The sequence below is a fragment of the Mauremys reevesii genome, linkage group 11, assembly GCF_016161935.1.
Source record: "Mauremys reevesii isolate NIE-2019 linkage group 11, ASM1616193v1, whole genome shotgun sequence".
NCBI lineage: Eukaryota > Metazoa > Chordata > Testudines > Geoemydidae > Mauremys > Mauremys reevesii.
Genome location: NC_052633.1, coordinates 32,131,428 through 32,157,740, shown reverse-complemented (window position 1 = coordinate 32,157,740; position 26,313 = coordinate 32,131,428). Strand labels below are relative to the sequence as shown.

Below are 26,313 nucleotides of genomic sequence, written 5' to 3'. Positions count from 1 at the left end.
AAGGTTAAGGAGATAACTAGTTGACTCTGGTGAGACATGGACATGAAATGTTCTAGCTAACAATCGTTTGAAATAGTTTCATTAGACATTCACTTTGAATGGCTCAAAGGAGAACAAGAAAATGTTCCCTCTAGCTGTACAGTATTTCCACAAGGACCATGGCAACAAGAAAAAGCTCCTTGATATTTATAAAAGGCTATAATGGAACAGATGCCATTGGAGGGGGGGAGGGGATCTCTTCACCATCACACAAGGGATTTAAATTAGAAAATGTGTCCACCAAATGCAGCCTTAACATAGCTTTCCCCACCCACCCCGCACCACCACTGAAAAGAAAAAGACTGTTTATTCCTGCCCTTTGATTCCTATCTTTTAACCAGTTACTGATCCATTGAGCCTTTGGTGAGAGACCTTGCCAAGGGCTTTCTGAAAGTCCATGCATACTATATCCACTCTATTACCCTTATCCACATGTTTGTTGACCCCTTCAAAGAATTCTCATAGATTAGTGAGGTATGATTTCCCCTTACAAAGCCATGTTGACTCTTCCCCCAACATCTGTGTCTCTGATAATTCTGTTCTTTTCTATCATTTCAACCAGTTCGCCTGGTACTGAAGTTAAGCTTTTTGGCCTGTAATTACCAGGATCGCCTCTGAATTCTTTTTATAAAAATTGGCATTACATTACCTATCAGTCATCTGGCACAGAGGCTGATTTAAGCAATAGGTTACATACCATAGTTAGTAGTTCTGCAATTTCATATTTGAGTTTCTTCAGAACTCGAGTAAATACCATCTGGTCCTGGTGACTTATTACAGTTTAATTTATCAATTCATTCCAAAACCTCCTCTATTGACACCTCGATCTGGACTCCGATTTGTCACCTAATGATTTGGATGTGGAAATCTCCCTCACATCCCCGGCAGTGAGGATTGATGCAAAGAATTCACTTGGCTTGTCTGCAGTGGCCTTGTTTTCCTTGAGTATTCCTTTAGCATCATCATCGTCCAGTGGCCCCTCTGGTTGTTTGGCAGGCTTCCTGCTTCTGAGGCACTTTAAAAATAATTGCTGTTAGTTTGTGTGTGTTTTGCTTGTTGCTCTTCGAAGTCTTTTTTGGCCTGCCTAATTATAACTGTATACTTTACTTGCTAGAGTTTATGCTCCTTTCTGTTTTCTTCAGTAGGATTTGACTTCCAGTTTATAAAAGGAAGTCTGTCTCTAACTGCCTCTTTTACTCTGTTTAGCCACAGTGGCATTTTTTATCCTTTTACTCTTTGTTTATTTATTATTATTATTATGGGTATATATTTAGTTTGAGCTTCTATTACAGTGGTTTAAAAAAAAGTTTCCATGCAGCTTGCAGGAATTTCACTTTTGTGACTGTTCCTTTTAATTTCCATTTAACAAGTCTCCCCAGTTTTTAATAGTTCCCCTTTTTTGGAGTTACAGGCTACTGTGGTGGGTTTTTTGGTATAATCCCCCTCCTACAAGTATATTAAATTTAATTACATTATGGTTGCTATTACCAAATAGTTCAGTTATGTTCCCCTCTTCGACAATATCATGTACTCCACTTATGACTAAATCAAGAAATGCCTCTCCCCTTCTGGGTTCCAGGACTAGCTGTTTCAAGAAGCAGTCAGTAATGGTGTCTAGACATTTTATCTCTGCCTCCTGTCCTGAGGTGTCATGTAACTAGTCAATATAGGGATAGTTGAAAATAAATCCCCCATTGTTGTTAATTGTGTTTTCTGTTGTAGCCTCTCTAATCTCCCTGAGCATTTCACAATCACATCACCATCCTGGTGGTCAGTAATATATTCTTACCACTATACTATTATTCTTCAGGCATGAAATTTCTAGCCATAGAGATTTCATGGTACAGTTTAATTCTTTTAAGATTTTTACTATATTTGAGTCTATGCTTTCTTTCACATATGGTCCCCACCAACATGACCTACTCTGTCATTCCTATGTATTTTGGACCCTGCTATTACTGTGTCCCATTGATTATCATCATTCCACCAACTTTGTGATGCCTATTCTATTAATATTTTCATTTAATACCAGGCGCCCACCATAGACTTCAAGCATTTGTATACAAGCACTTATAAAATTCATCAATATTTAGTTGTCTGACTTCATGTGATGTAATCAAATGGGATTCTTTCATTTGAACTGTTTCTCTTCAGCCCCTGCATGTACTTTTTCAACTTCTATCCTCTACTCTTTACTAACATATAGAACATCCCCTTTAATAAATCCTCCCCTAAGGGATATGTCTATGCAAACGCTGAGGTCCTCTGCACCTGTTGGCTTTCCACCAGCACTTAGTTTTAAAACCTCTCTATGACCTTTTTCAATTTTACATGCCAGCAACCTGTTTCTGTTTTGGTTTAGGTGGAGCCCATCGTTCCTGTCTAGGCTCCTCCTTTCCAAACACATCCTCCAGCTCCTAATAAACCTAAATCCCTCTTCTGGATACTATTGTCTCATCCACACAATGTGATCCTGCAATTCTGCCTGTCTGACCGGCCCTGCACAAGGAACTGGAAGCATTTCAGAGACTGCTAGTATGGTGGTCCTGGACTTCAATCTCTTATGTAGCAAGGGATCCTAAAGGTATTAGGGATCAAAGCATGTCAGGCTACAGCCTCATTAGGAATCTCTCAGCATCGCCTAATAGGCCACTAGGCTCATCACATAGCATCCCAAAAGCTACCACAAGCAGGCACACGGCAAAGAAGCAAACACAAATGAACAAACAGGGACTTCCCTATCATACTTCCAGGCATGATTTGTATAGCTGTGAATGACATACAGTATCACATGGGTACCTTGAGAATTATGTACATCAAATAGTGCTTTCCATACCCGACCACCGTCTTCACCCATGTGTTGGGGGGGAGGAGTTGAGAGGGGGGCATTTTATATTTTTTTAAGGCTGTCAAGCAATTAAAAAAATTAATCACAATTAATCACACTGTTAAACAATAATAGAATGCCATTTATTTAAATATATATTAAACTACATTTTCAAATATACTGATTCCAATTATACCAGAATACAAAGTGTACAGTGCTCACTTTATTTTTTCTTACAAATATTTCCACTGTAAAAAACAAGAAATAATATTTTTCAATTAACATAATACACGTACTGTAGTGCAATCTCTTTATCGTGAAAGTTGAACTTACAAATGTAGAATTATGTACAAAAAATAACTGCATTCAAAAATAAAACAATGTAAAACTTTATCAGTCCTCCTTCTTGTTCAGACAATCGCTCAGACAAACAAGTTTGTTTACATTTTCAGGAGATAATGCTGCTCTCTTCTTGTTCATAACGTCACCTGAAAGTGAGAATAGGTGTTCACATGGCACCGTTGTAGTCGGTGTTGCAAGATATTTACATGCCAGATGCGCTAAAGAGTCCTATGTCCCTTCATGCTTCAACCACCATTCCAGAGGACATGCGTCCTTGCTGATGACAGGTTCTGCTCGATAACAATACAAAGCAGTGCAGACTGACGCATGTTCATTTTCATCATCTGAATCAGATGCCACCAGCAGAAGGTTGATTTTCTTTTTTGGTGGTTTGGGTTCTGTAGTTTCCACACTGGAGTGTTGCTCTTTTAAGACTTCTGAAAGCATGCTCCACACCTCATCCCTCCCAGATTTTGGAAGGCACTTCAGATTCTTAAACCTTGGTTTGAGTGCTGTAGCTATTTTTAGAAATCTCACATTGGTACCTTCTTCACGTTTTGTCAAATCTTCAGCAAAAGTATTCTTAAAATGAACAACATCTGCCGAGTCATCATCCGAGACTAATATAACATGAAATATATGACAGAATGCGGGTAAAATATATACATACAATTCAGTCACAAATTTAATTAACACATTATTTTTTTAAATGAGCATCATCAGCATGGAAGCATGTCCTCTGGAACTGTGGCTGAAGCATGAAGGGGCTTATGAATGTTTAGCATATCTGGCACATAAATACCTTGCAATGTCAGCTACAAAAGTTCCATGCAAATACTTGTTCTCACTTTTGGTGACATTGTAAATAAGAAGTGGGCAGCATTATCTCCTGTAAATGTAAACAAACTTGTTTGTTTTAGCGATTGGCTGAACGAGAAGTAGGACTGAGTAGACTTGTAGGCTCTAAATTTTTGAATTGTTTTGTTTTTGAGTGCAGTTACGTAACCAACAAAAAAAAAGCTACATTTGTAAGTTACATTTTCACGATAAAGAGATTGCACTACAGTACTTGTATGAGATTAATTGAAAAAAACCTTATTTTTACAGTGCAAATATTTGATATCAAATATAATAACAAAGTGAGCAGTGTACACTTTGTATTGTGTGTTGTAATTAAAATCAGTATATTTGAAAAATGTAGAAAAACATCCAAAAGTATTTAATAAATTTCAATTGGTATTCTATTGTTTAACAAAGTTATTAGAACTGCGATTAATCATGATTAATTTTTTTAATTCCGATTTAAAAAAATTAGTTAATCACATGAGTTAACTGTGATTAATCAACAGCCGTAATCTTGTTTGTTTGTTTTTAAGGAGAACAAAGTGGTCATGACCTCCTTAATCCAATAACTAAAAATATTAGAGGCAAAATTTACAATTAGGAACAATGTGTTGTACCTGCAAGATATGGGACTTGTGGGAGGAAATAGCTGCAGTAAATAACATCAAATGGATGACTGTGTAAGTAAAAATGCAGTTACGTGCACAGTGGGTGGCTTGTACATATTTAGTGGACCCGACTACAAATCCGGCCCTGAATATTCTTTCAGCTTAATGTGGAAACAGTCAATCATGATTACATCTGCAATTGTATGTTCAGTACGTCTAGGATAACAAAAGCTAGGGGAAAATGAGCCAAATGTGAAAAAAAATCGGGATAGAGGGTGGGGAGTAATAGAAGCTTATATGAGAAAAAAAGACCCAAAAATTGGGACTCTGTCCTTATAAAGTCGGGACATCTGGTCACCCTACCTGCAACCCTATCAGATTTGTATAGCCATGGACTTTGGAGCCTGTACATTCCAAATTCTAGTATTTTTCCATCAAAGTTGTAATGCGTATTTGCATATTCTGACAAAGACCAGAATGTACATGTAGGTAAATCCTGAGCAGCTGAGCTGAACCCCAATTCCTGGATCTGAATTTTAGATCAGCTAAATTTGGCTCTATCCCCAATGTTACCAAGTTGAGTCCAGCTTAGCCCTCTTCTTCCTCCCCAGCCTCCACATATGTGCTGCAGGGAGATAGCAAACTGGTGGCTGCCTTCAGCAGCTTCTCTTGAAGCTTTCAGTTCTGGCTGAGTGCCCGACCTCCCTCTTACCAGTGCCAAGGGATAGGTGGGTTCCCTAGGTATGGCAGCCCAAATGTCACTCTCTCTCTAATTAGAACACGTGGAATGGAGGTTTATTCAGCAGTGACTGGCTGGAAAGCCAGGAATGTAAGAGCCAATAAATAAGATAAATGAGTTAGGTTCTAAAACTTACATTTTCACTTTGGGGTTTTTTTCTTTTGACAACTATTTAATTAAAGATAAAAGTTATTGCATGGCACTAGAACAAATGAACAGAGTAACAGAATTAACATTGCCACAGACTTCAGAGTTTCTTGCCACAAGAGCTCTGCACCATTGGTAACTTTATGGATCTAGCCAATGCAGTTTTCTAGAGTCACCAGTAATCTAGTCTTGCCTAAATCTTTATAGGACATTTTATACGCAAACGAGTCAGAGCCTCCTGTCAGAAAAAAAATGCCATACACTTCACACTGAACCTATGGGCCAAATTCTACTCTCAGACTGATATAAACCCAGAGTTACTCTACTGACTTCAGTTGGCACAATATATAGTTATTGTCAATGGGGAGTACTGAGCGACGGCTCTTGCACACTTCATACGGTGCTCAGGAAGCAAACCTCCGAGGCACTCTGCAGTCTACGTTTTGCAGGAAGGGCCCAAAAAAACCACTGCTCCATGCAATGGACTGGGGGCTTGGTGGAGAGACAGACCTTTTTTCCTCTCCACCCACAGAAGAGTGGTCATGCCCTTCCTGTCCCAGCTCACCAGATGAGGAGATGTGGCTGTGACAGCAGACCAAACATCCCTCTATCCCTTATCTGGCTGGAGAGTTGTAGAGGTGGTAGGGTGGGTAAAAGGGAAGTTCCAAGCTAGAAGACTCAGCCATGGACTGTATCATTCCTTCTTGTCCATCTGCTAGGGGACCAGCAGCAGCTATAAAAACCACTACATCTCTCTTGGATGCCAGAGGAAGAGGTAAGGCCAGCCAGCAAGGGAACCACCTCTCCACAGGAGAAGCAGCAGCAGTGGTGGCAATAGCGGCTGGGAACCCACCCTTCCCCAGATGCCAGAAGTGCAAGGGCAGCTGGTTGATCCCCTCCTCCCCCAGCAGCAGCCCACCAGAGGAGTAACACTAATTTGGTGCTAAGCAGTTATGTTGCATTCCCAACTGGCAGTGCATGTCAAGCAGAGAGAGTCCAGGTCCTTGGGTGTGATGATTCCATTTGGTGTCTGACACATTGCATAAACCAGAGTTTTACATATGTTCTTTTTACTGTGGGAAGGCCCTTTTCTTCTGTGTATGAATAATTTCAATATTTATATGTATAAATGGCCCACCAGAGGAGTAACTCCAGCATTAGCCCCAGGCAGCTGTGATGGTTACCTAGCCCTCAGCCTGAGTCACTTCCCTCATCTTGGGTGTATCATTGGTAAGAGAAGGGGCCTGGTCTGGGTAACTGGTGGGGGAGAGGGGCAGGGGTCTACTTTCCTTCTCTTCCTCCTCTGCGGTTTTAGTGGGTGGAGTGAGCAGCAGCTGCTGCTTTCTTCAAAATATCCTCCCTCTTCTGGAGCCAATAGCCTCCTGAAGGCCATCTGCTTTTCCAGAATATATGTTTTGACATCACAGGGATATCATGAAATAATTTCCCAGACTGGAGATGTACATACAAGCCAATTGAGCCCTGCACATTACCCCTGTGCTCTGCTCCCTACACTGGTTCTCCATAGATCAAATAATTCAAAGGCTCACTGTTAACCTTCAAGGCCTTCCATGGAATCAGCCCAAGATATCAGAGAACCTCTTTCCACAACCACCATCTCCCCCGAAAGCTACTTCCTCAAGAACTATGATGCGGTCAGCTTCAAAGGCAAGACTTGTGTGGGGGAGACAGGTCATTTTTGGCAACAGCGCCAAGGGTTTGAAACTCAGCCTTCACAGGATGAGATAAGAATGGATGCAAATCTCTCAGCCTTTGGAACAAAGTCACTTCCTGGACTTATGTTCCACAGACAACTCAGGAAATCAAAGAGGAGGAGGGGAAAAAATGAAGAGGAGGAGGAAGAAAGGCAACTGGCTTTCTGTGATATAATAGTGTCTTCTATCTTGGCAGCACCCAAGACACTGTGGTGACAGGTACCACTATAAGAACATTATATCCTACTTAGATAAATACTGCAGTGAATTTAGGTGGCCTGTGTATACCAGCACATTTTTACTATTACCCCTTCTGGTTATAATTCATCTATAAAATATGTTTGATTTATTCTCTATGTTTGATAAAAATGCCTTCTTGGGACATTGCTCACCATACACAGTGCAGAACAGAAGATAATACAAGTGTGCCTCTTAGGTGATAGGAAAAAATATATAAACTATTTTACTGTATTGAGAAGTACAATTATATATCACATAATGCAGAATAAAATGCATACATTATGTACATACAAGGAGGCAGGGATAACGGCCATAAATTCTGAATGTGTAACTTTAACTTTTGCATCTGCTGACTTTTCATTTCTTAACTGTGCTATATTAATGTTCTCCAAAAGTCATGGTAAAGGGATAAGGGGGATTTTATGGAATACTGATCTATGTGACTTGAGTATGCAAAACATAATCTAACTCAAAATCAGTCTGTGTATCATGGAAATGTAGGGACTTGCTGTGTAGCCTGAGGTTTAAGAGACCCTTCCCATAATACATTTTGTATTATAATCTTAATTCCTCTCATGCGGACTTTGGCATCTAGAGTATTAAAACTGATACTTAAAACTGGCAACACATTGAAAAATGAGTCCAACAGGCTATAGTGCACAAAGATTAAGGACAAGAGAGCAAAATTCAGCTGTCCTGATTAGATGTTTAATATCATTGAACTATGCTGTAAATTCACCTGAAGTGTAAGGGTGAAACTTAGGCAAGTTTTAGAGACAAACTGATAAAATGTAACCCAGGTCAAAGATTCTTTATGACAGTTTATGATTTGAATACAAGGGTACTAACAGACTTCCTAAAAGGAAATGGGTGAATTTGGTTAAAAAGGTAAACCTAAGGAAAACAAATTTTAGTTTAAAATATTCAAAAATCACTTGGAATAAGGAATTTTTGGAAACTTAATTTAATTGTCATGTGAACTAATTAGTAGTATATTAATTATTCAAGAAATGCATTGTATACGTGTACATTGCAGACTGACTTTCTGTGGTGGTAATTATAACTATTCCCATTTACAGGCAAAAAAACAGACAGAAAATAATGCATGTTATTGGTAAAGCAGTGCCTCAGCAATGAAGTCAGATCTTGGGGGACGGGTTCAATGAGTAAAAGGAAAATGCCAGAAGGACTGAGAATATACAGGATGAGGAGAAATATAGACTTCCATTCTCTTTTCCCAGCACCCTGAGCTTTTTCCCTTCCTTAAGCACTTTTGGGCTTCTCTTCTACATTTAACTGTCTTCTTGGAAAGTTTCTATCATTGGATGCTGTTCCACAGATAAAAGCAATGATGGGAGTGCTAGGGAAACCATGCACTGGCATCTGCCAGCATTTTAACCCTTGTGTTATCTTGCTCTGCTTTGACAGGGTTAAATGACACTATGGTTACAGTGACTGAGGTCAGTAATCACTAGCACACCCACCATTATTACATTTAGTGAAGCTGCACTGGGAATGACATTTTAAGAAAGAGAGCCTACTGTAGACAAAGCTTATTCTTCCTACATCAGTAAGGTACCATTGTTGGCCTATCTATTTTTGTATTCTATAGATGTGGTTATTAGACACTACAATCGGGTATCCATTTCTTGGTAAATAATTTTTGCCCGTATTAATCTCCATCAATGTGATCTCAGGCTACAGTTGTCAAAATTATGTGGATGAAAACCTGACTTTAATGACTAAGGAATAGCTGGCGATGAATTCAGAGAGGAGCTATGTCAGTTCATATGATCTCTGGTGACATCAGGAATGAATTCTTGGTTGCAAAATACAAACGATGTTGAGAAAAAAAGTGAAGATGTGCTCAGTCACCTCAGATTAGAAAATAGCCGTCTTAATTAGCTTTAGTTTGGGTTGGTCAAATGTGTCTCATGAAGAAGAGGATGGCAGGAGGATCAGACAGAGAAGCAAAAGTAACAGAGCAATGTAGGACAATGCATAACAAATATGAGGCTGCTCAGTACCTCACAGGAGCAAGCCCCAGGTTGGTAAGGCCAATTTTTCACTTTTCTTTGTAAAGTCTATGTAATTATTTTTATGAGGAGGGAAGGAGTTTGGAATATTTCTCTAACATGCCAGTAACCCAGCACTCAGATAACTGAATGACTTTCAGTTCCAAAGTCTCCAAAGAGTGTTTGTAAAGTACAATAATCAATAGATTTTAAAGCAAGATGGGACCATTGTGATCACCTAGTCTGACCTCCTCCATAACATGGGACAGGACTCCCTTCAATTAAATTCCTGCTTCAAATCCAATACCTTTGATTGAACTACAGCGTATAATTTTAGAAAAATATTCAGCTCAATTTAAAAGTTCACAGTGATGGAGAATCCACCACATCACTTGGTAAACTATACCAAAGGTTAATGACCCTCACCTAAAAGTTTGTACCTTGTTTCTAATCTGAATTTGTCTAGCCCCAGCTTCCAGACATTAGATGTTGTTAAAACCTTTGTCCTCTATTATCCAATTTCTGTTCCCCATGTAGGTACTTCTAGACTGTGATCAAATCACTGTTTGATAAGCTAAAGAGATAGGCGCTCCTTGAGTTTCTTACAATAAGGCGTGTTTTCCAATCTTTCAATAAGACCAAAAATGATTTTCTAAATTCAGAAAAAATAAGTTGACTGTGAAACTAGTTTGGTTGTCTCATTTGAGTTCCCAGTGGACAAACCTAAACGTCGCAAAAAAAAAAACAACCCATCATCACCATTGGCATTAGCTGGAATGTAGATTTAGAGATGGTCTTTCCAGAACAGAGTTTAGGCACATTTCTGAGACAAAACAGGAAAGCTTACAATGCTGCTTTTTACGCTGTAACTCTTCTGCAGGGAGAGAACTTCTTTCTCCAGGGAGGTGAATTCACCACCTTTTACAAAACACTAAATTCATACAAAAGGAAATTATTTCAAAAAGCTAATTATGGTTACCAAAATTATCACATCTGTTGGGTTCAATTGGGCAACTCTTACTCATAGTGGTGAGCATATAATAATATTCGAGGAAACTACTTGTATAAGTGCTAACAAATGTCTACTCTTGATTGTCTAAAAGGTAGACAAACAAGCTGCATGTCAAATTAATATTCTGAACTATATTGCAAGAAGTAACTAGGTGGTGAGTAACCGGTGACTTGCCGCATGTTCAGAACTACCATCATTTTTTCATACAGCTAAACCAATTTCAGTATAATGTTTGATGCTGAAATGGTTCAACTACTACAGTAGATATCTAATTACTAAATGAGAAAAAGTGAAACTGTACATGGATCTCATTTTTAGTTATTTGGTTTTCTTTCAGATAAAGGAATCAAGTTGGCATATACTGAAAACATTGACATGCTCCTTTGACCATATCAACAAGATTTTAGAGGCATATATTTGAGCCAACCAAATTATTGCCAATTTATGTAGCAAAAGAATTGCAACATCTTTATTATTAATAATGGCAGACAGTTGTCAGTACCACAAATTGTCATGTTACCTGTCCTTTAGGGAACTATGCTTAATAACACTGACAGAAAATTATTTACTACACTGTGATAGAAAGATGCCTGGAGGAAAATGTGACATTTCATAAAAGTCATATTTTTACTAGATCAACGTTTACCATAGAGTCCAACAAACATGATTAAACTGGTATGCAGTTCTATTGAAGCTTTTGAGATGGTGCAAAAGTTAGATTCGTTATTTAAATTTGCTTAGGCTTTATTTTGAGCTACTAAATTTTCCACTATGACTCAGTTCAGTCCGTATGAGCATTAATCAAGTTTCTACTCAAGACTAACTTTTGCCCTCAAATTAAAAGAGCATCCATCAACTATTCGGGGGCGGGGGAGATCTATTTTATCCAGTTTAAAATTTTTCTGCTTACCTAAACCTAAATTAAATGTTATTAATATGGCCCAAATTATTTAAAATACTTATAAATTAGCTAAGTTAATTTAATAAATTAGAAATAGGTTGCATACACACACACAAGATGACAAAAAAGTTACATGTTCATGTTGATTCAATTGGATCTGTCAGCAGACTTGGACACAATTAACCAAAAGATTTGGTCGATCTGTGTCTCTGGATCCTGCCTAGAATAGACAATGTTACTCGGGTGGTTCTATTCTTTTCAAGGGTGTTATCCTGTTCCCGTTGAGGTCAAAGAAATAGGATTGGAAACACAGAGGATAGTTTCTTCCTTGTGGGATTTCCCTCCTGTGAAGATCCACAAGGATATATTCTGTACACCCTACTGTTGAAAGCATATATGAAGGTGTTGGGGTAGACAGTGAAATGAGAGAGCACACACTCCTTTATCAAATCCAGATTGTGCAGCAAGCTGCTAGCCAAGATAGGGACTTGGTTGGGAGCAAGCTGGCTGAAGCCAAATTTAGTTAAATGCCGTAGGTTGGGGAAAGCATCTTTAAGATAAGGAAAGAGTGTGTTTGCTCCCCTGTTGAAGAGTTTGGTCACCTTTGTCCAGGGAGGACCTCACTATCCTTACTGGCTCATGGCATATAGACAGACATGCCACAGTCAGTTCATATAGAACCAGAGCAGTCTCCAAAATCAAGACATTTAAGCCCTACACCTTTGCTCATGATAGTTCTTCAGGAAAAGGTATTTTTCTTTTTAGTATGTATGATGCTTCTTACACCAGCAGCCATGAGGAGAGTGACTTATGAATTGCTATGCTGAGCCTATGCCACTAAGGAATCATTGGAGTGGTCCTCTCATTGCTGGTTATGTGGGTTTAGGACACAAAGTGAAGAGTCACCAAGTGGTTGAACTGCACTGGAGGTTTTGTGCCAGTGTATTTATTTGATCTTACTGATTTATAAAAGAACAAAACACCTGTTCATTAGGCCTTGATTATATCTAGTTATTCCATTGCTTATTGGTGATCCAAAAACCTCCAAATGTTCAGTCCGAATAAGCTTCCAGAAGTTTAGATATTTATCTGAACAACTCTGAAAAATCTAGAAATTGAGCTCTGAATTACCTAAATAAATGGCCTGCTTTTCAAAAGTGCCAAGCAGCCACAATTCTCATTAACTTCAGTAGAAGGTGCTGAGTGATCAGAAGAAATTAAATGAAAATAAAGGCACTTATTCGAGTGCCTAAGCATGGATTTAGAAGCCTAAATATAAAACCTTAGCCTTCAAGTCCAAATCAAAAAGCCCAAATTAAGAGCAGGCTAACAAAGAAGGTCTATTTATCATAAGAAATTAATCACAAAATGTATGGTACAAGAACCTGTATGCACTGGGCACCATTCCAGATGATATTACTGTCATAGATCCAGTTGTGCACCCCCCAGTGGCCACCCACAGTACTACTGTGGGTGCAATTCAACACCTGGGTCCCCAGATGTTTTAAGCCTTCTGGAGCCTGAACAGAGCCCAGCCACTGCCCAAGTTTTAGGGTCTGTGACCATGCAGGTCTCCTCCCCCACATCCCACAACTGCTAGCCAAGTATGTGCTGCCACACCACATCTCCTTCAAGCTGCTTTTTTCTCTTAATACGAGAGAGTAAACAAATCATCCCTGTGCACATGGCTAGCAGAAGGCCTTTGCAGCACTTCACTTCTATTTTAAGTAGTTCGGTAGTGCAGAAACCTCACGCAGGCACACTATACAAGATGAGTTTCGCCCAAGGTGTTGATAACTTGTAATAGCATCTTTGTGAATACAGCCTACTCCCCTATCATCTGCAGCTTTTCTTTCATACTGCCATCAGAGTGCTTTAAAGAGGGATGGAGTTTTTAAAGCAAGATGGGATGACTGCAAAAGAAAGTTCTTGAAATTAGCAAAGGTAACATGTGTTCTCTTTCTCCTGGAGGGATGCTCAAAGAGGAGTAGAGGGGATAGGAATAGGAATAAATGACTGGTACTGTACTTTAAAACTTCTATTGCATTTTAGGCTTCACTCAATTAGTGTAAAAATGCAGAAAGATGCTTTATGTTGTAGAAAGGATTTGGTGCCTGACTTGCTTTTCTGGGAGTTGGCAAGTGGCTTTTGCCAGAGCCCAGAAAACAGAATCCAAGATTGAAGGAAAACAGAATCAAACAAAAAACATGGAGAAAAACAGTTTTTCCCAGTGCAGTGGCTAGTGCTACACAAGGTCACAAGACTGAGAAACAGAAGAACATGTGGAACATGACAGAAAGGACGCATATTATATCTGCTTCAGAAACAAGAGCAACATAACTTTCATTTTTCTAAATAATAAGAAAGCAAAGCAGTCTTTATGAGTAACTTCAGAGATGAGAAAAGATTAATCTCAGCAGGAACCTTTTTCTTAATATCTTTTTTAGCACCAATAAGTAGCACAGATGGTCAAGAGACAATGGGTCAGATCATGGGGGTTGAGCACTTGAGAGCAGGGGGAGAAAGATGCACCGGTGAGATAAAAGTGGCCTTTGCAGTTTCTGATTTGAGGCCTTTTACGCCATTGGCCCCTTGTGAGCTAATGTCCGTATGCTGAGAACAAAAGGATAAATACAGTGCAAAAAATCCTGATTCCTCTCCTCTGTCCACACCCTCTGCACCAGCAGGGAGGGGTGTGGCAGCCTGTATGCCTCTAACACTGCTGCAAAGCTGCTGCACCACACTAAAGGATCTGGCCCATTTCCTTCATGCTCTCTAAAGCAAGCAAAAAAATCCATGATGTGTTGGAACTTCATATTTACAAATGTCACCTACTTACGGTTCTTAAAAAATTACCTGGTCCTTGAAATCAATGAAGCTTCATGTAATCTCCAGTTCAGCATCAGGGTTTATATAACTCATTAACTCTGGAACACATTGCTGCAATATAGAAGTGAGATAATTAGCTTAGTAAGAGCTTTAAAATATATTATAAATAATAATGGCATCTGCTATTACATTAGATAGGGCAAAAGTAAAAAGAACTAGTAAGTCTCATGCTTTAGAGCTTAAATCCCTTGTTATAGCAAAACAGAACCGGCCAGGTATATCTGATACAGGCAACTACAGGAGACTGAACTAAATGAACCTTTGTCTATTTTGCAATGGGGAACAATATCTTCATACTTCCGTATTTAGAGAATCTTGTGCTGTCTTTGGCTTTTTGAAGAATCACAGTATTTATTGAAGTGCAATAGCAACTATGCTCCCTGCCCTTCCCTTTACCCATAGGTGCTGGAACTAAGGGTGCTGGGTGTACTGCCGCACCTCAGGGCTTGAAGTGGTTTCTATCATATACAGGGTTTAAAGTTTGGTTCAATGGCTCTCAACACTCCCCCCACATAAAAATTGTTCCAGCACCCCTGCCTTTACCATCACTCCTCCAAAATTTTATATATATGACAGCTATGATAGTAACAAAGCACATAGATAAAGATCTACAAATTATATCCAGATTATGCATCATATTCATGTGTAATCATATGACAGACACAACAGGGTAGTTTTAATGTACAATAATCCAAAGTATAACAATTAATCAGCCTAAGCAAAGGCTGAAAGCATTAGAAATCTGAAGGCTTGGAAGAATTATCTTCTTTGTTTTTAAAAACACATTTAAAGTGAAGAGACTAACAAATTGAATCTGTTATATCTGACGACGTTCCTGGGCATTGATTCAAACTCTAAATTTAATTTCAATAAAGCCCTAGTCAAAGTAATGCCTTCCCTGGATTCAAAGCCATTTGACTCACACATTATCTACTGAAGACAATAAAAAGTAACTTAACTAAACAAGGTTTCTGTGAACATGTCTTCATGTTTAAGGTATATGAATATGCATGTTAAAGAGGTTTGCTATAACATTCCAGGACACTTCATGTAATTTAATATTAAGGTACTCTATGTCCTTAAAAAGAATAGACTTGAGATTCCTTTGTAACAGTTTATTCTATTCGATATATGAATGCCATATGCACCATTGGCAATTTCTGACATATATAAATTATGAAAAAACATTTTTCTTTTAATTTAAGGGGTATGTATGATCTAGTGCAGTGATAGACACCTGCACTAGACCCCTTCCCACAGCTCCCGTGAACCGTGGCCACTGGGAGCTGCCAGCGGCCGTGTCTGTGGAAGGTCGATGTAAACAAACTGTCTCGGATTGCCCATGGCCTGCAGGTTGCCCACCACTGATCTAGTGGTTAAAGCGCAGACCTGAGAAACTGGAGATCTGAGTTATATTTTGGCCTCTGCCACAGATGCTGTGACCTTAGGCAAGTTTTTTTAATTTGTGACAAAGATATCAGGAGTATTAGATAGAAGTTGGTTATATATCAATAGAAACTGGAAGAGATAAACAGTATACAGCTTATCCAAAGCTCCTGAATTTGTGAAATTTGGCTGGAAGCATCATGAGTGCAGGCTTTCTTGTAAGACTTCTGGCACTTCCAGTTCTATACAGAAAGATGAAATGAAAGTACACGTAGCTGAGCATTTTATGATTTCAAAAGAGATTTGATTTGAGTTTAGTGAAGATTTTGAAAGGTGTCTCCAAAATTGCAAGCACACCCATTTGCAAAATCCACTATTTGCAAGGCCAAACTTGTATTTGCTTAGGCACTCAGACACTTTTACATGGGTGCCTGCATGCAAAGGGCCCATTTATCCTGATTAACAGAATTTTTTTATATTTACTTTTATCTCCATCTATTAAAAAAAAAAAAGCACCCGAGACTGTAAGTGCCTTTGAATCAATCATTATGTAGCTAAATATAAAAAATAACTCCAAGAAAAGAAAAATGAAGTAATTCCCCAAAGCATGCGAAAATAAAATTCTTCCCTGCATCCCAGCCCATATCCCAGTTTGCCCAAACTTTCCTTTGGCCCTCCCATCAGAACAGAGCTCCATATCAGAATATCCCATAGCTCAGTGGCTACAACGCTCTTCTGAGAGATGGGACAGCCCCTGCTCACAGCCCCCACCCCCACACTAGGCAAAGGGAAGAACTGAGTTCAGGTCATCCCCATCCCAGGTGAGTTCTTTAATCATTGGGCTACAAGTTATAAGGTGGGCACCATCGCTTCCTCCTTTGGCCAGATTTTCAATGGGACACAAGCCAGTAGGCAGTGTTTTTGCATACCGACTGGATGAGGCCCTGCAGGCAAGATAGGCAGGGGAAGGTGCATCTCTCTCATTTGTGGATTGTACAGGGGCATATGCGAGAGATAGATGGCCAGGCTCCTAGAAGGCACATGTCCACTGTGCATGCCTAGAGGCAGAAATTTAGGCACCTAGGAACTTTTAGAATGAAAATGTAGGTGCTCAGTGAGTTTAGGGACCCGCAGGATTAGACAGAAGCCAAGTGGTGTACTTAGATGCCTAAGTACATTTGTGGATCTGGGCCCAAGAACCTAAGCTGATTTCAACTGGAGCAATATCACTCAGGCAGCCACCAGGAGCAAAACTGGCTGGGGCCCTCAGGGCAAGTAGTTGAGATAAGAAGAGAACAATGCCATTACATCCTTGATTAACTGAATATCTCAAATGTATTATTTACATTGCTCCTTGCAAACTGATCTGAGTAGTTAAAATATGTTTACAATCACAAATGGATATTATAGAAAATCTAAAGGATATAAAATAGAAACAGTAGCATTCCCCACCTGCCTCCCACCCACCATAGGACATGAATAAACCTGAAAACTATTTTACTCTCAAAGCTTCTAGGCTTTTGTTTTGAAAAAAATATAACTCTGAGAAAGCAAACAAGAACAGTTACTTGTTGCAGCAAAATAAATGCACTATCATGAGTGCTGCCTCAGAAACTTATCAGATGAAAACATCGTCAGCAATTCAGCCATCCATACTGCAGCTGTTTCTCAGGGAGACTCCAGAGTCTATCTTTATGCTCCAGTAAATTTCTTCATAGCCTCCCCCTGCCACTTCTTCATAAACCAAGTGGGGGGGGGAGAGAGAGAGGAGGGGGAGCACTTCTCTTCAGTCATGCTCTCTGCCAGCAGCAGCACTAATGAGCTTTTATTAAATATATGTTTTATATTTTCTCATAAAGAGATTGGGAAAGTTAACATCAATAACTTTCTAACTCAGATTGAACTTCAAAAGCAATCCTGATCTGCCTGTTCAGAATTGTTTTAACTGGGTTATAAGTCTTTGCTGAAGGCAAAAAACACAAGAAAGCCTTCTTCTAAACTATTTTTCAGATAGCAGACCCTAGCCATGTCAGATGTGAAACAACTGATTTATTTGTTTTTAAAAGTTATTCTTTCATGGATTTTAAAATGACAAAATACCCATCTTTTTAAAGAGTTTGCCAAACATTGTTTTTCTGTCAGATCCAAGATTTTTAAGTGTGTCTTGTTACATAATGAAAGCCAGGGGAAGAGCGAAAGGGAAAGAATAGTAGGCCATAAATGGACAAGTTAAACGAGGCAGTAAAGTTAACTTCACTTCCATCCATAATTTAGATCATGCTGGTACATCTGTTAGCCCTACTTCCGGGCATGAGTTAGGAAATGGTCTTATTTAACCCTTTCCACAATGTGGCCATTTTTATTATCATTCTGTCTCTCTGGAGGAGAAATTCTTTTTCCTAACTTCACTCTTTATAAATGTGGTGTATTTAGGATCAGACAGTCTATACCAAGAATAATCAATTATTTTTTGTCAAGGTCCAAATTTCTTGGTCAAGGTCCAGACTCCAAATAAGAAATCTGGCAACAGTAACAATAGATATAATAAATAATAATAATACTTAATTAATAAAAAGATGTTGGGGTCCGTTCAAAAGCATCTGGTGGTCCAGATTTGGCCCATGGTCTGCCTATTGACTACCCTCGATATACAAATATAAGCCAATATGGTTGGTTATAGTAGACTGTATAACAGATGTAGATATGGTATGGGAACTGTGAAAGACAGAACTAATGACTGACCACCTTCTTTGTCCCTTTGGTATGTTGCCATGGGTGAAACAAGGCCTATGCACTACTTACAGTCCACTTCAATCCTAAACTGAAAGCTGCACAAGGGTGAGTTTCACCTAGAAATGGTGGAAAGTGTTTTTGTTTGTTTGTTTGTTTGTTTTAAATAAAAGTCCTGTCAACCAAAAATGATGGTTCTTTCATGAAAACTTTTAAATTTAGTCAGAATTTTCTGTTTTTTCATTGAAGTCCGAACATATTTTTAATTTTCAGGATTTTTTCAACCAAAATATTTATGTCATTTAAACAGAGATTTCTCTCAGGAAAAAACAAACAATATTTTTTCAAGATTTCCTACACAAAAAAGCAATTGGCAGTTTTCAAACAGCTCTAGTTTCACCTTGTGATCAATAAAATGTCTGATAACATGATGAAAAGAGCGGTTCTTGTAATGTTCGTGCAACAAGAATATGTTAAATAAATAAAGTACAAACAAAAAAGGCCTAATCAAAACAAAATATCCAACCAGGCCAACCCAAACTATGAACAGAATCTTCCTAGACATGCTGAAGAGCTCATATGAAAACAGGAAATAGATCAATAAAACAGAAAAACAAAACACTTTTTCTGAGAGCAATAACGCTTAGGTAATTCTTCATAATATTATTCTCACTATCAGTCAATCCCCAATATCCACGATTCAAAATAGAAGAACTACCACAGAGTCTAATATTTCAGTCTGAAGAGAAAGAGCCAGACAAAGCAATCTTTGCTCTTGAAATGAGCAGAGTTCCTTATCAAGCTGTGCATTTCAGTCAACAACTGCCCCAGACAGATGTCAGGTATGAATAGTAATGACAGACCTACATGACCGCTGGTTACATAAGAGAAATTAAATCTATTCAACTCTCTCCTTATTACCCTTTAATTTTTGGTGCATTGCATAAGACTACATATAGTGTTTGATCCTGCAGGAAGATGATCTCTCTGGCCGGAATCCAGCAAAGCACTTAAGCACATGAGTTTGTTTGTGAGCAGTTAAATGCTCAGTCCAGAGAAAGACTAGTGCAGTTTTGTTGCTTATAGTTTTACTGGTATCCGGGGAGAGTGTGCAGTGGTTTTAGAATTCCTGGTGCTCCAGACTTAACAGAGAAATCCAGGCAATGATGCAGCAGGAAGCTTGATAAACATCAGAACTTCCTCAAGGGTTCTCTAGTTGCTGCTTACAGTATGACTGTTTGTGTTCATGTCCTCACACTGCAAAGAGTGTCCTCTCCGAATCAAAAAAAAAAAAAGAGAATAATATGGCCAAAGATATTTTGGAAATATTTTTTCTTAACTGCTAAACCAAACATCCTGAAAATTTGCATATGTTAAACATTGAATTTCAGAAATAAGTGCTGAAAACTACATCTAAGGCCCCAGTTCTTCAAGGTACTTAAGCATGTGCATAACCCTTTGAAGCACATAAACAGCCTATTGAAGTCAATGAGCCTGCTTAAGGTTAGACCCACGTTTAAATATCTTGCTGAACTGGGGTATACATAACTATGGATACTTTTATATAGTCTGATTTTCAGAAGTACCAAGACACTTTCTTTGTTGGAAGTTGTGAGTGCTGGGTACAGGAGCGGCTCTAGGAATTGCGCCACCCCAAGCAGGGTGGCACACCGCGGGGGGGCGCTTTGGCGGTCGCCGGTCCCGCGGCTCCAGTGGACCTCCTGCAGATGTGCCTGCGAAGGGTCCGCTGGTCCCGCGGCTCCGGTGGACCTCCCGCAGGCACGCCTGCGGATGCTCCACCAAAGCCACGGGATCAGCGGACCCTCCGCAGGCATGTCTGCGGGAGGTCCCCCAGTGCCGCCTGCCGCCCTCCCGCGGCACGCCGCCCCAAGCGCGCGCTTGGTGCGCTGGGGTCTGGAGCCGGCCCTGGCTGGGTACCTCTGAAAATCAGACCATTGGTATTTCAGTAATTAGGATTGAATATAATAATAATAGTACTAATTTGCCAGAGAACCACAAAAACTACAAGACAAAAAAGTATAGGAATTATTTGGGTTGGTTTGTTTGTGCATTTGCCATGTCAGTTTGAAAAAGTTATAAATTCAATAAAGCTGAAGTCAGCCTCATAACCTTCGTTGTAGATAGGCAGCTTGTTCTCCTTTGATCATTAAACATTCATTCCAAAAGGCACTTGTGTATGGGTTTAGAAACACTCCAAGTAGGCAAATAATTTGGCATAAATACACTTCAGGTGGGATTTCTGCAACACTGTTCAGAGGGGGTTACCTTGAAGATCACGGAAGTTCCTTCAGCTAGCACAGAAGGTAGCAGACTTTTTCTCACTGATACGGGTCCTGCGCATGTTACACCCACATTCTACCTACTTTGCTGAATTCCTGTTTGCTCTCAGAGCAATTTAGGATGCTGTTTTTAAGATAAAGTCTGTATGCTGGCTAAGGACTTAATGATACAAGGTGTTAAACTCCCTCAACTCCACTGATTTCAGTGATCAGCACCCAACAAGAAGTATTCAGCACCTTGCAGAACTGGGCCTTGTGCAACTGCCTTTCTTTCTATTGGCTGTCCCGAACAATTGAGATCAGCTGCAGTCCTCCTGTTGAAGACTCATAGATTTAAAACACAGCAGACTGCAGATGTCATGAAACAAGGTGTGAGTGGTCAAGCTGAAGGGTTAGAGCAGTGGTGGTCAGAGAGCAGAAACAGCACCAAAGGTCAAAGCTCGAGTCGGAGCCAAAGTCAGGAACCGAACAGCATAGGAAGGCTAGCTCAGGAACAAACACTGCTGCAGGCATAAGCACTGAGTAACTAGTAGGGCAGGTCTATACTTACCTGCCGGGTCGACACGTAGCGTTCGACTTCTCGGAGTTCGAACACGCTCCCGTCGACTCCGGAACTCCACCACCACAAACGGCGGTGGCGGAGTCGACGGGGGAGCCGCGGACTTCGATCCCGCGGCGTCTGGACGGGTGAGTACTTCGAACTAAGGTAGTTCAACTTCAGCTACGCTATTCGCGTAGCTGAACTTGCGTACCTTAGTTCGACCCCCCACCCTAGTGTAGACCAGGCCTTAGTCTAGTGCTGCTGCTGGGCTTCAGAACAGATCTGGTGGTTCCTCTCAGCCAATCGGGTGGTGGTCAATCAGAGTGCTCAGCTGCAGGGCAGTTAGCTGGTCCCAAGGTCAGCTGTGAGTCCTGACTCCTGACAGCGTGTTCCCGCTGAAAAGTCCTCATCTCTAAAAGGTCTGAATCACACAAGTAAAGAATTTTTATATGATTTTTATCTTGACAGGGGCCCTTTAGAATTCCATAGTATTGAATTTTAATGCACTATTGCATAAGGATAAGGCATTGGTGTTAGTATTTCTTTGAAATGCAAATTTGTTAGTCTCCCTTCCTTGCTTGCTTCCTTAGCTGCAAGCTCATCTACAGAAATGAACTTAGTCTTTATGTTTTCCAAAGAGAAACAGTGCAGTACAAATGTTCTATGAACTTAAACTTTGTAGTAGCAAATACATCATATCCAAAATGTTCTTACATGTAATTTTCCTTTTATTTAGCCTTCCATGAATACCACACATGGAGATAACATGTGCTCCTACTTTATTACAGAGAAGAGTACTTAATTGATGAACTGGAGCACTGATTTAAAAAAGGAATAAGACCCAGTGGTTAAAGTAGCAGAAATGTCTTGGTTCTATACCTTAATCAATAGCAGAACTAAATTTAAATGTATGCACAAATCATAACATGAGAAGATTTTTCCAGATGTTACAATTCAATTTACTACCACAATAATCTATGCTATCACTCTCAAGCATTATTAGCTGGTTACAACACAGTGTAAACTGTGTTAAACACTCTCACTAAAAGTTTTCTTACAGGAAAACAGTCTCCTAAATACTGGAAGTTTAATATTGATTTGACAACTGAAAACTCCAAATTTCCCAACAACAAAGACTCCTTTGCAATTGGTATATCTGCCAGTTGACAGTGTAATTCTCAAAAACATATATATTAGAAAGTGGAGGATCATCACCTTCAATCCATCCCGTGCCATGCCATGCCATCCCATATCATGACACTTGTTTCTCCATGAACATAATACCACATATGAAACTTGAACCAACACCACCACTGTCAACATGCAACAATATTTTGTCCAGGTTAACTAAAATGAAGCCTCCTTTCCAACCAAGCTATTAGAATTTATTCTACACTTAGGAGACATGGGCAGCAGTTAAACATACACAAGAGGGGACATTTTCTTTAAAAAATAAGTATGTTAACAAAAAGAAAAATGGGCTCCAAACCTGCAAACATTTACACACCAGCATAAGTTTAATCACGAGTAAAAAGTTCAGCAGGTGTGGTTTGCAGAAATGGGATCTCTGAGACAGGGACTGCATCTTCCTCTGCGTTTGTCCAGCCCCAGGACAATGAGTCTGATTGGTAGCTTTGGGTATAATACAATAATAAAAATAATATCCCAGGCAAAAGTCGCATGACAATTCTCACTATAGGCTGCTGACGTGAAGGATCCACACAGCATATATACAATAAAGATGATAAATGGACAATCTTGTACAGAAGGCAGTCATTTAAGACGAGTCTGCTCTTTTAGGGCTTGATTTGGCACCATTAAAGTTAATGGGTGTTTTTTCCACTGATTTGAACAGAAGCAGGATCAAACCCCTTGAAAGTATGGGCCAAATTAGATGCTGGTATGAATTGGCACCATGCAACTAAGTCGATGGAGCAGCAGCAGTTTACACCAGCAGAGAATTTACCTCTGTATTTTGGGTTTAATGCACACAAAAATGTACTCATTGTATACATTTTTATTAGGTCAATTTTCTATTATGGTATGTATTTTGGCATGTTAAAGTGTCTATTCTTTTCTATGTTTATTCCTCTATGAGGTATTCATTTTAGGGTATGTCTTCAGAGTAAAGAAAAACCTGTGGCTGGCCCAGGCCAGCCAACTCCAGCTCGCACTCTGCGAGATGAGAGGGTCCCAGAGCTCGGGCTCCAGCCTGAGCCCAGAAGTCTACACAGCAATGAAACAACTTCAGAGCCAGAACCCCACGAGCTTAAGTTGGCTGGCACAAGCCAGCCACAGGTTTTTCTCTGTTGTGTAAACACATACCTTAAGACACCATTGTACTTCCAGATGGGGCTTATTTTGGTGCATAGGAAATATATTGTCTTAACAAGTAAGAAGTAATTGTAAAAGAAATAACTGGGTTCCTTTATACAAGCTACTTACATTTAAGTGGCTATTGAGGAGGATACAACAGCATTTCCTTTTTAAAATATTCATTAGAGTAAAATGATTTTGGCAGGTGGATTGCACTTTTGATTCAACAGTTATTGAACCATAGGAATGAACTTCAGCCTTTACTTTTAAGGTCCTATAGCTTATATCTTTTTCTATTATTAAAGAAAGAGTATTTAAAGGAAGAGTACAGTTTTCCTTTGCACATCACTTCTCACCAATTCATGCAGTCATCTCAGATTTATTATCCTATGAGTGACATCTGATGTATTACAGAAGAATTGCCATACTGGGTCAGACCAATGGTCCAGTATCCTGTCTTCCGACAGTGGCCAGTGTGAGATGCCTCAAAGGGAATGAATGGAAAAGGGCAATTTGTCAAGCGATCCATCCCCTGTCATCCACTCCCAGCCTCTAGCAGTCAGATGTTTAGGGATACCCAGAGCATGGAGTGGCATCCCTGACCATCTTGGCTAATAACTTCATAGAGGATAGGTCCAGCAATGGCTATCTGATTCTTTTTTTAACCCAGTTATACTTTTGGCCTTCACAACATCCCCTGGCAATAAGTTCCACAGGTTGACTGTGTGTTGTGTGAAGAAATACTTCCTTATGTTTGTTTTAAACCTGCTGCCTATTACTTTCCATGGGTGACCTCTGGTTCTTATGTAATGTGAAGGGATAAATAAGGAATTCTTATTCACTTTCTCCACATCAGTCATGATTTTACAGACCTCTACAATATCCTCCCCCAAGTCTTTTCTTTGTTAAACTGAACAGTCCCAGTCTTTTCAATCTCTCCTCTCATGGAAGCTGTTCCATACCCCTAATCATTTGTAATAACCTTCTCGGTACTTGTTCTAATTCTAATACCGGTATATCTTTTTTGAGATGGTCAATCAGAATTGCACACAGTATTCAGTGTATGGGTGTACCATGGATTTACATAGTGGCATTATGGTATTTACTGACCTATTATCAATCCTTTTCTTAATGGTTCCTAACATTCTGCTAGTTTTTTGTTTTTTTTTTGACTGCTGCAGCACACTGAGCAGATGTTTTCAGAGAACTATGTACAATAACTCCAAGATCTCTTTCTTGAGTGGTAACAGCTAATTTAGATTCCATCATTTTGTATGCAGCCTTGGGATTATGTTTTCCAATGTGCATTACTTTGCATTTATCAACAATGAATTTCATCTGCCATTTTGTTACCTTGTCACTGGGTTTTGTGAGGTCCCTTTGTAACTCTTCACAGTCAGTTTTGGACTTAACGATCTTGAGGAACTTTTTATCGTCTGCTAACTTTGTCACCTCGCTGTTCATCCCTTTTTACAGATCATTTATGAATACAGTACAGCATTACTATAACAAACTCCTGGGGATCTAAGCCACTTGTGCAGTATACCCAGCGGTTTGTTGTAGTCAGAGGGAATGGGGGGAACAGAGCTCCTCTGGCTCTGGGCCCCAGTGGAGCTCTGTCTCCCAGCAGTGGCCCTGGGGCCAGAGAAGCTGTCAGCCCCCTGCCGCAGCCCCAGGCCTGGAGGAGCTCTCAGCCCCCCACCACAATGGACGGGGATGGAGGTGGGATCCAGGACCACATTCGCTATAGCCAAGGTTCGCTATTGTGAAAGGTATTATAACGAGGGTCTACTGTATGTTGAATGGCACTAGACCCAGGAGAACCCTATTTACATCTCTCCACTGTGAAAACTGACCATTTATTCCTAACCTTTTCATAGAATATCAGGATTGGAAGGGAGCTCAGGAGGTCATCTAGTCCAACCCCCTGCTCAAAGCAGGACCAATCCCCAGACAGATTTTTTCCTCAGATCCCTAAATGGCCCCCTGAAGGATTGAATTCGCAACCCTGGGTTTAGCAGGCCAATGCTCAAACCACTGAGCCAATGCTCAAACCACTGAGCTATCCCTCCCCATTTTGTTTCCTATCTTTTAACCAGTTACTAATCCATGAGAGCAACTTCCTTTTATACCATGACTAACTACTATGCTTTAGAGCCTTTGGTGAGGCATCTTGTCAAAGGCTTCCTGAAAGTCCAAGTACACTATATCCACTGAATCACCCTTGCCCACATGTTTGTTGACCCCCTGAAAGAATTCTAGTAGACTGGTGAGGCATGATTTCCCTTTACAAAAGGTGTGCTGATTCTTGCATTACATCATGTTCATCTACCTGTCTGATAATTCTGTTTTCCTATAGTTTCAACCAAATTTTTTTGGTACTGAATTTAGGGTTATTGTGCTGTAATTGCCAGGATCGCCTCTGGAGCCTGTTTTAAAATGTGTTAAATTAGCTATTCACCCATCATCAGTACAAAGGCTGATTTATGCAGTAGTTACGTACAGTCTCTATGCAAAAGAATAAATGGACACAAATCTGACATCAGGAATCATAACATTCAAAAACCAGTGGGAGAACACTTCAACCTCTCTAACCACTCAGTGACAGACTTGAAGGTGGCAATTTTGCAACAAAAAAACTTCAAAAACAGACTCCAAAGAGAGACTGCTGAACTTGAATTAATATGCAAATTAGACACAATTAACTCAGACCTAAACAGAGA

The 26,313-nt window shown here is 39.8% G+C and overlaps 1 protein-coding gene across 1 annotated transcript in view; it reads right to left on the bottom strand.

The window, feature by feature from the left end:
* LOC120374529 (calcium/calmodulin-dependent 3',5'-cyclic nucleotide phosphodiesterase 1A-like) overlaps positions 1 to 26,313 on the bottom strand; it is a 200,810-nt gene that overhangs the window by 170,398 nt on the left and 4,099 nt on the right. Inside the window, exon 2 of the mRNA XM_039494314.1 lies at positions 14,285 to 14,368. Within this exon, the coding sequence (XP_039350248.1) occupies positions 14,285 to 14,331 (47 nt within the window). The 5' untranslated portion in view covers positions 14,332 to 14,368. The remainder of the gene's footprint in view (positions 1 to 14,284; positions 14,369 to 26,313) is intronic.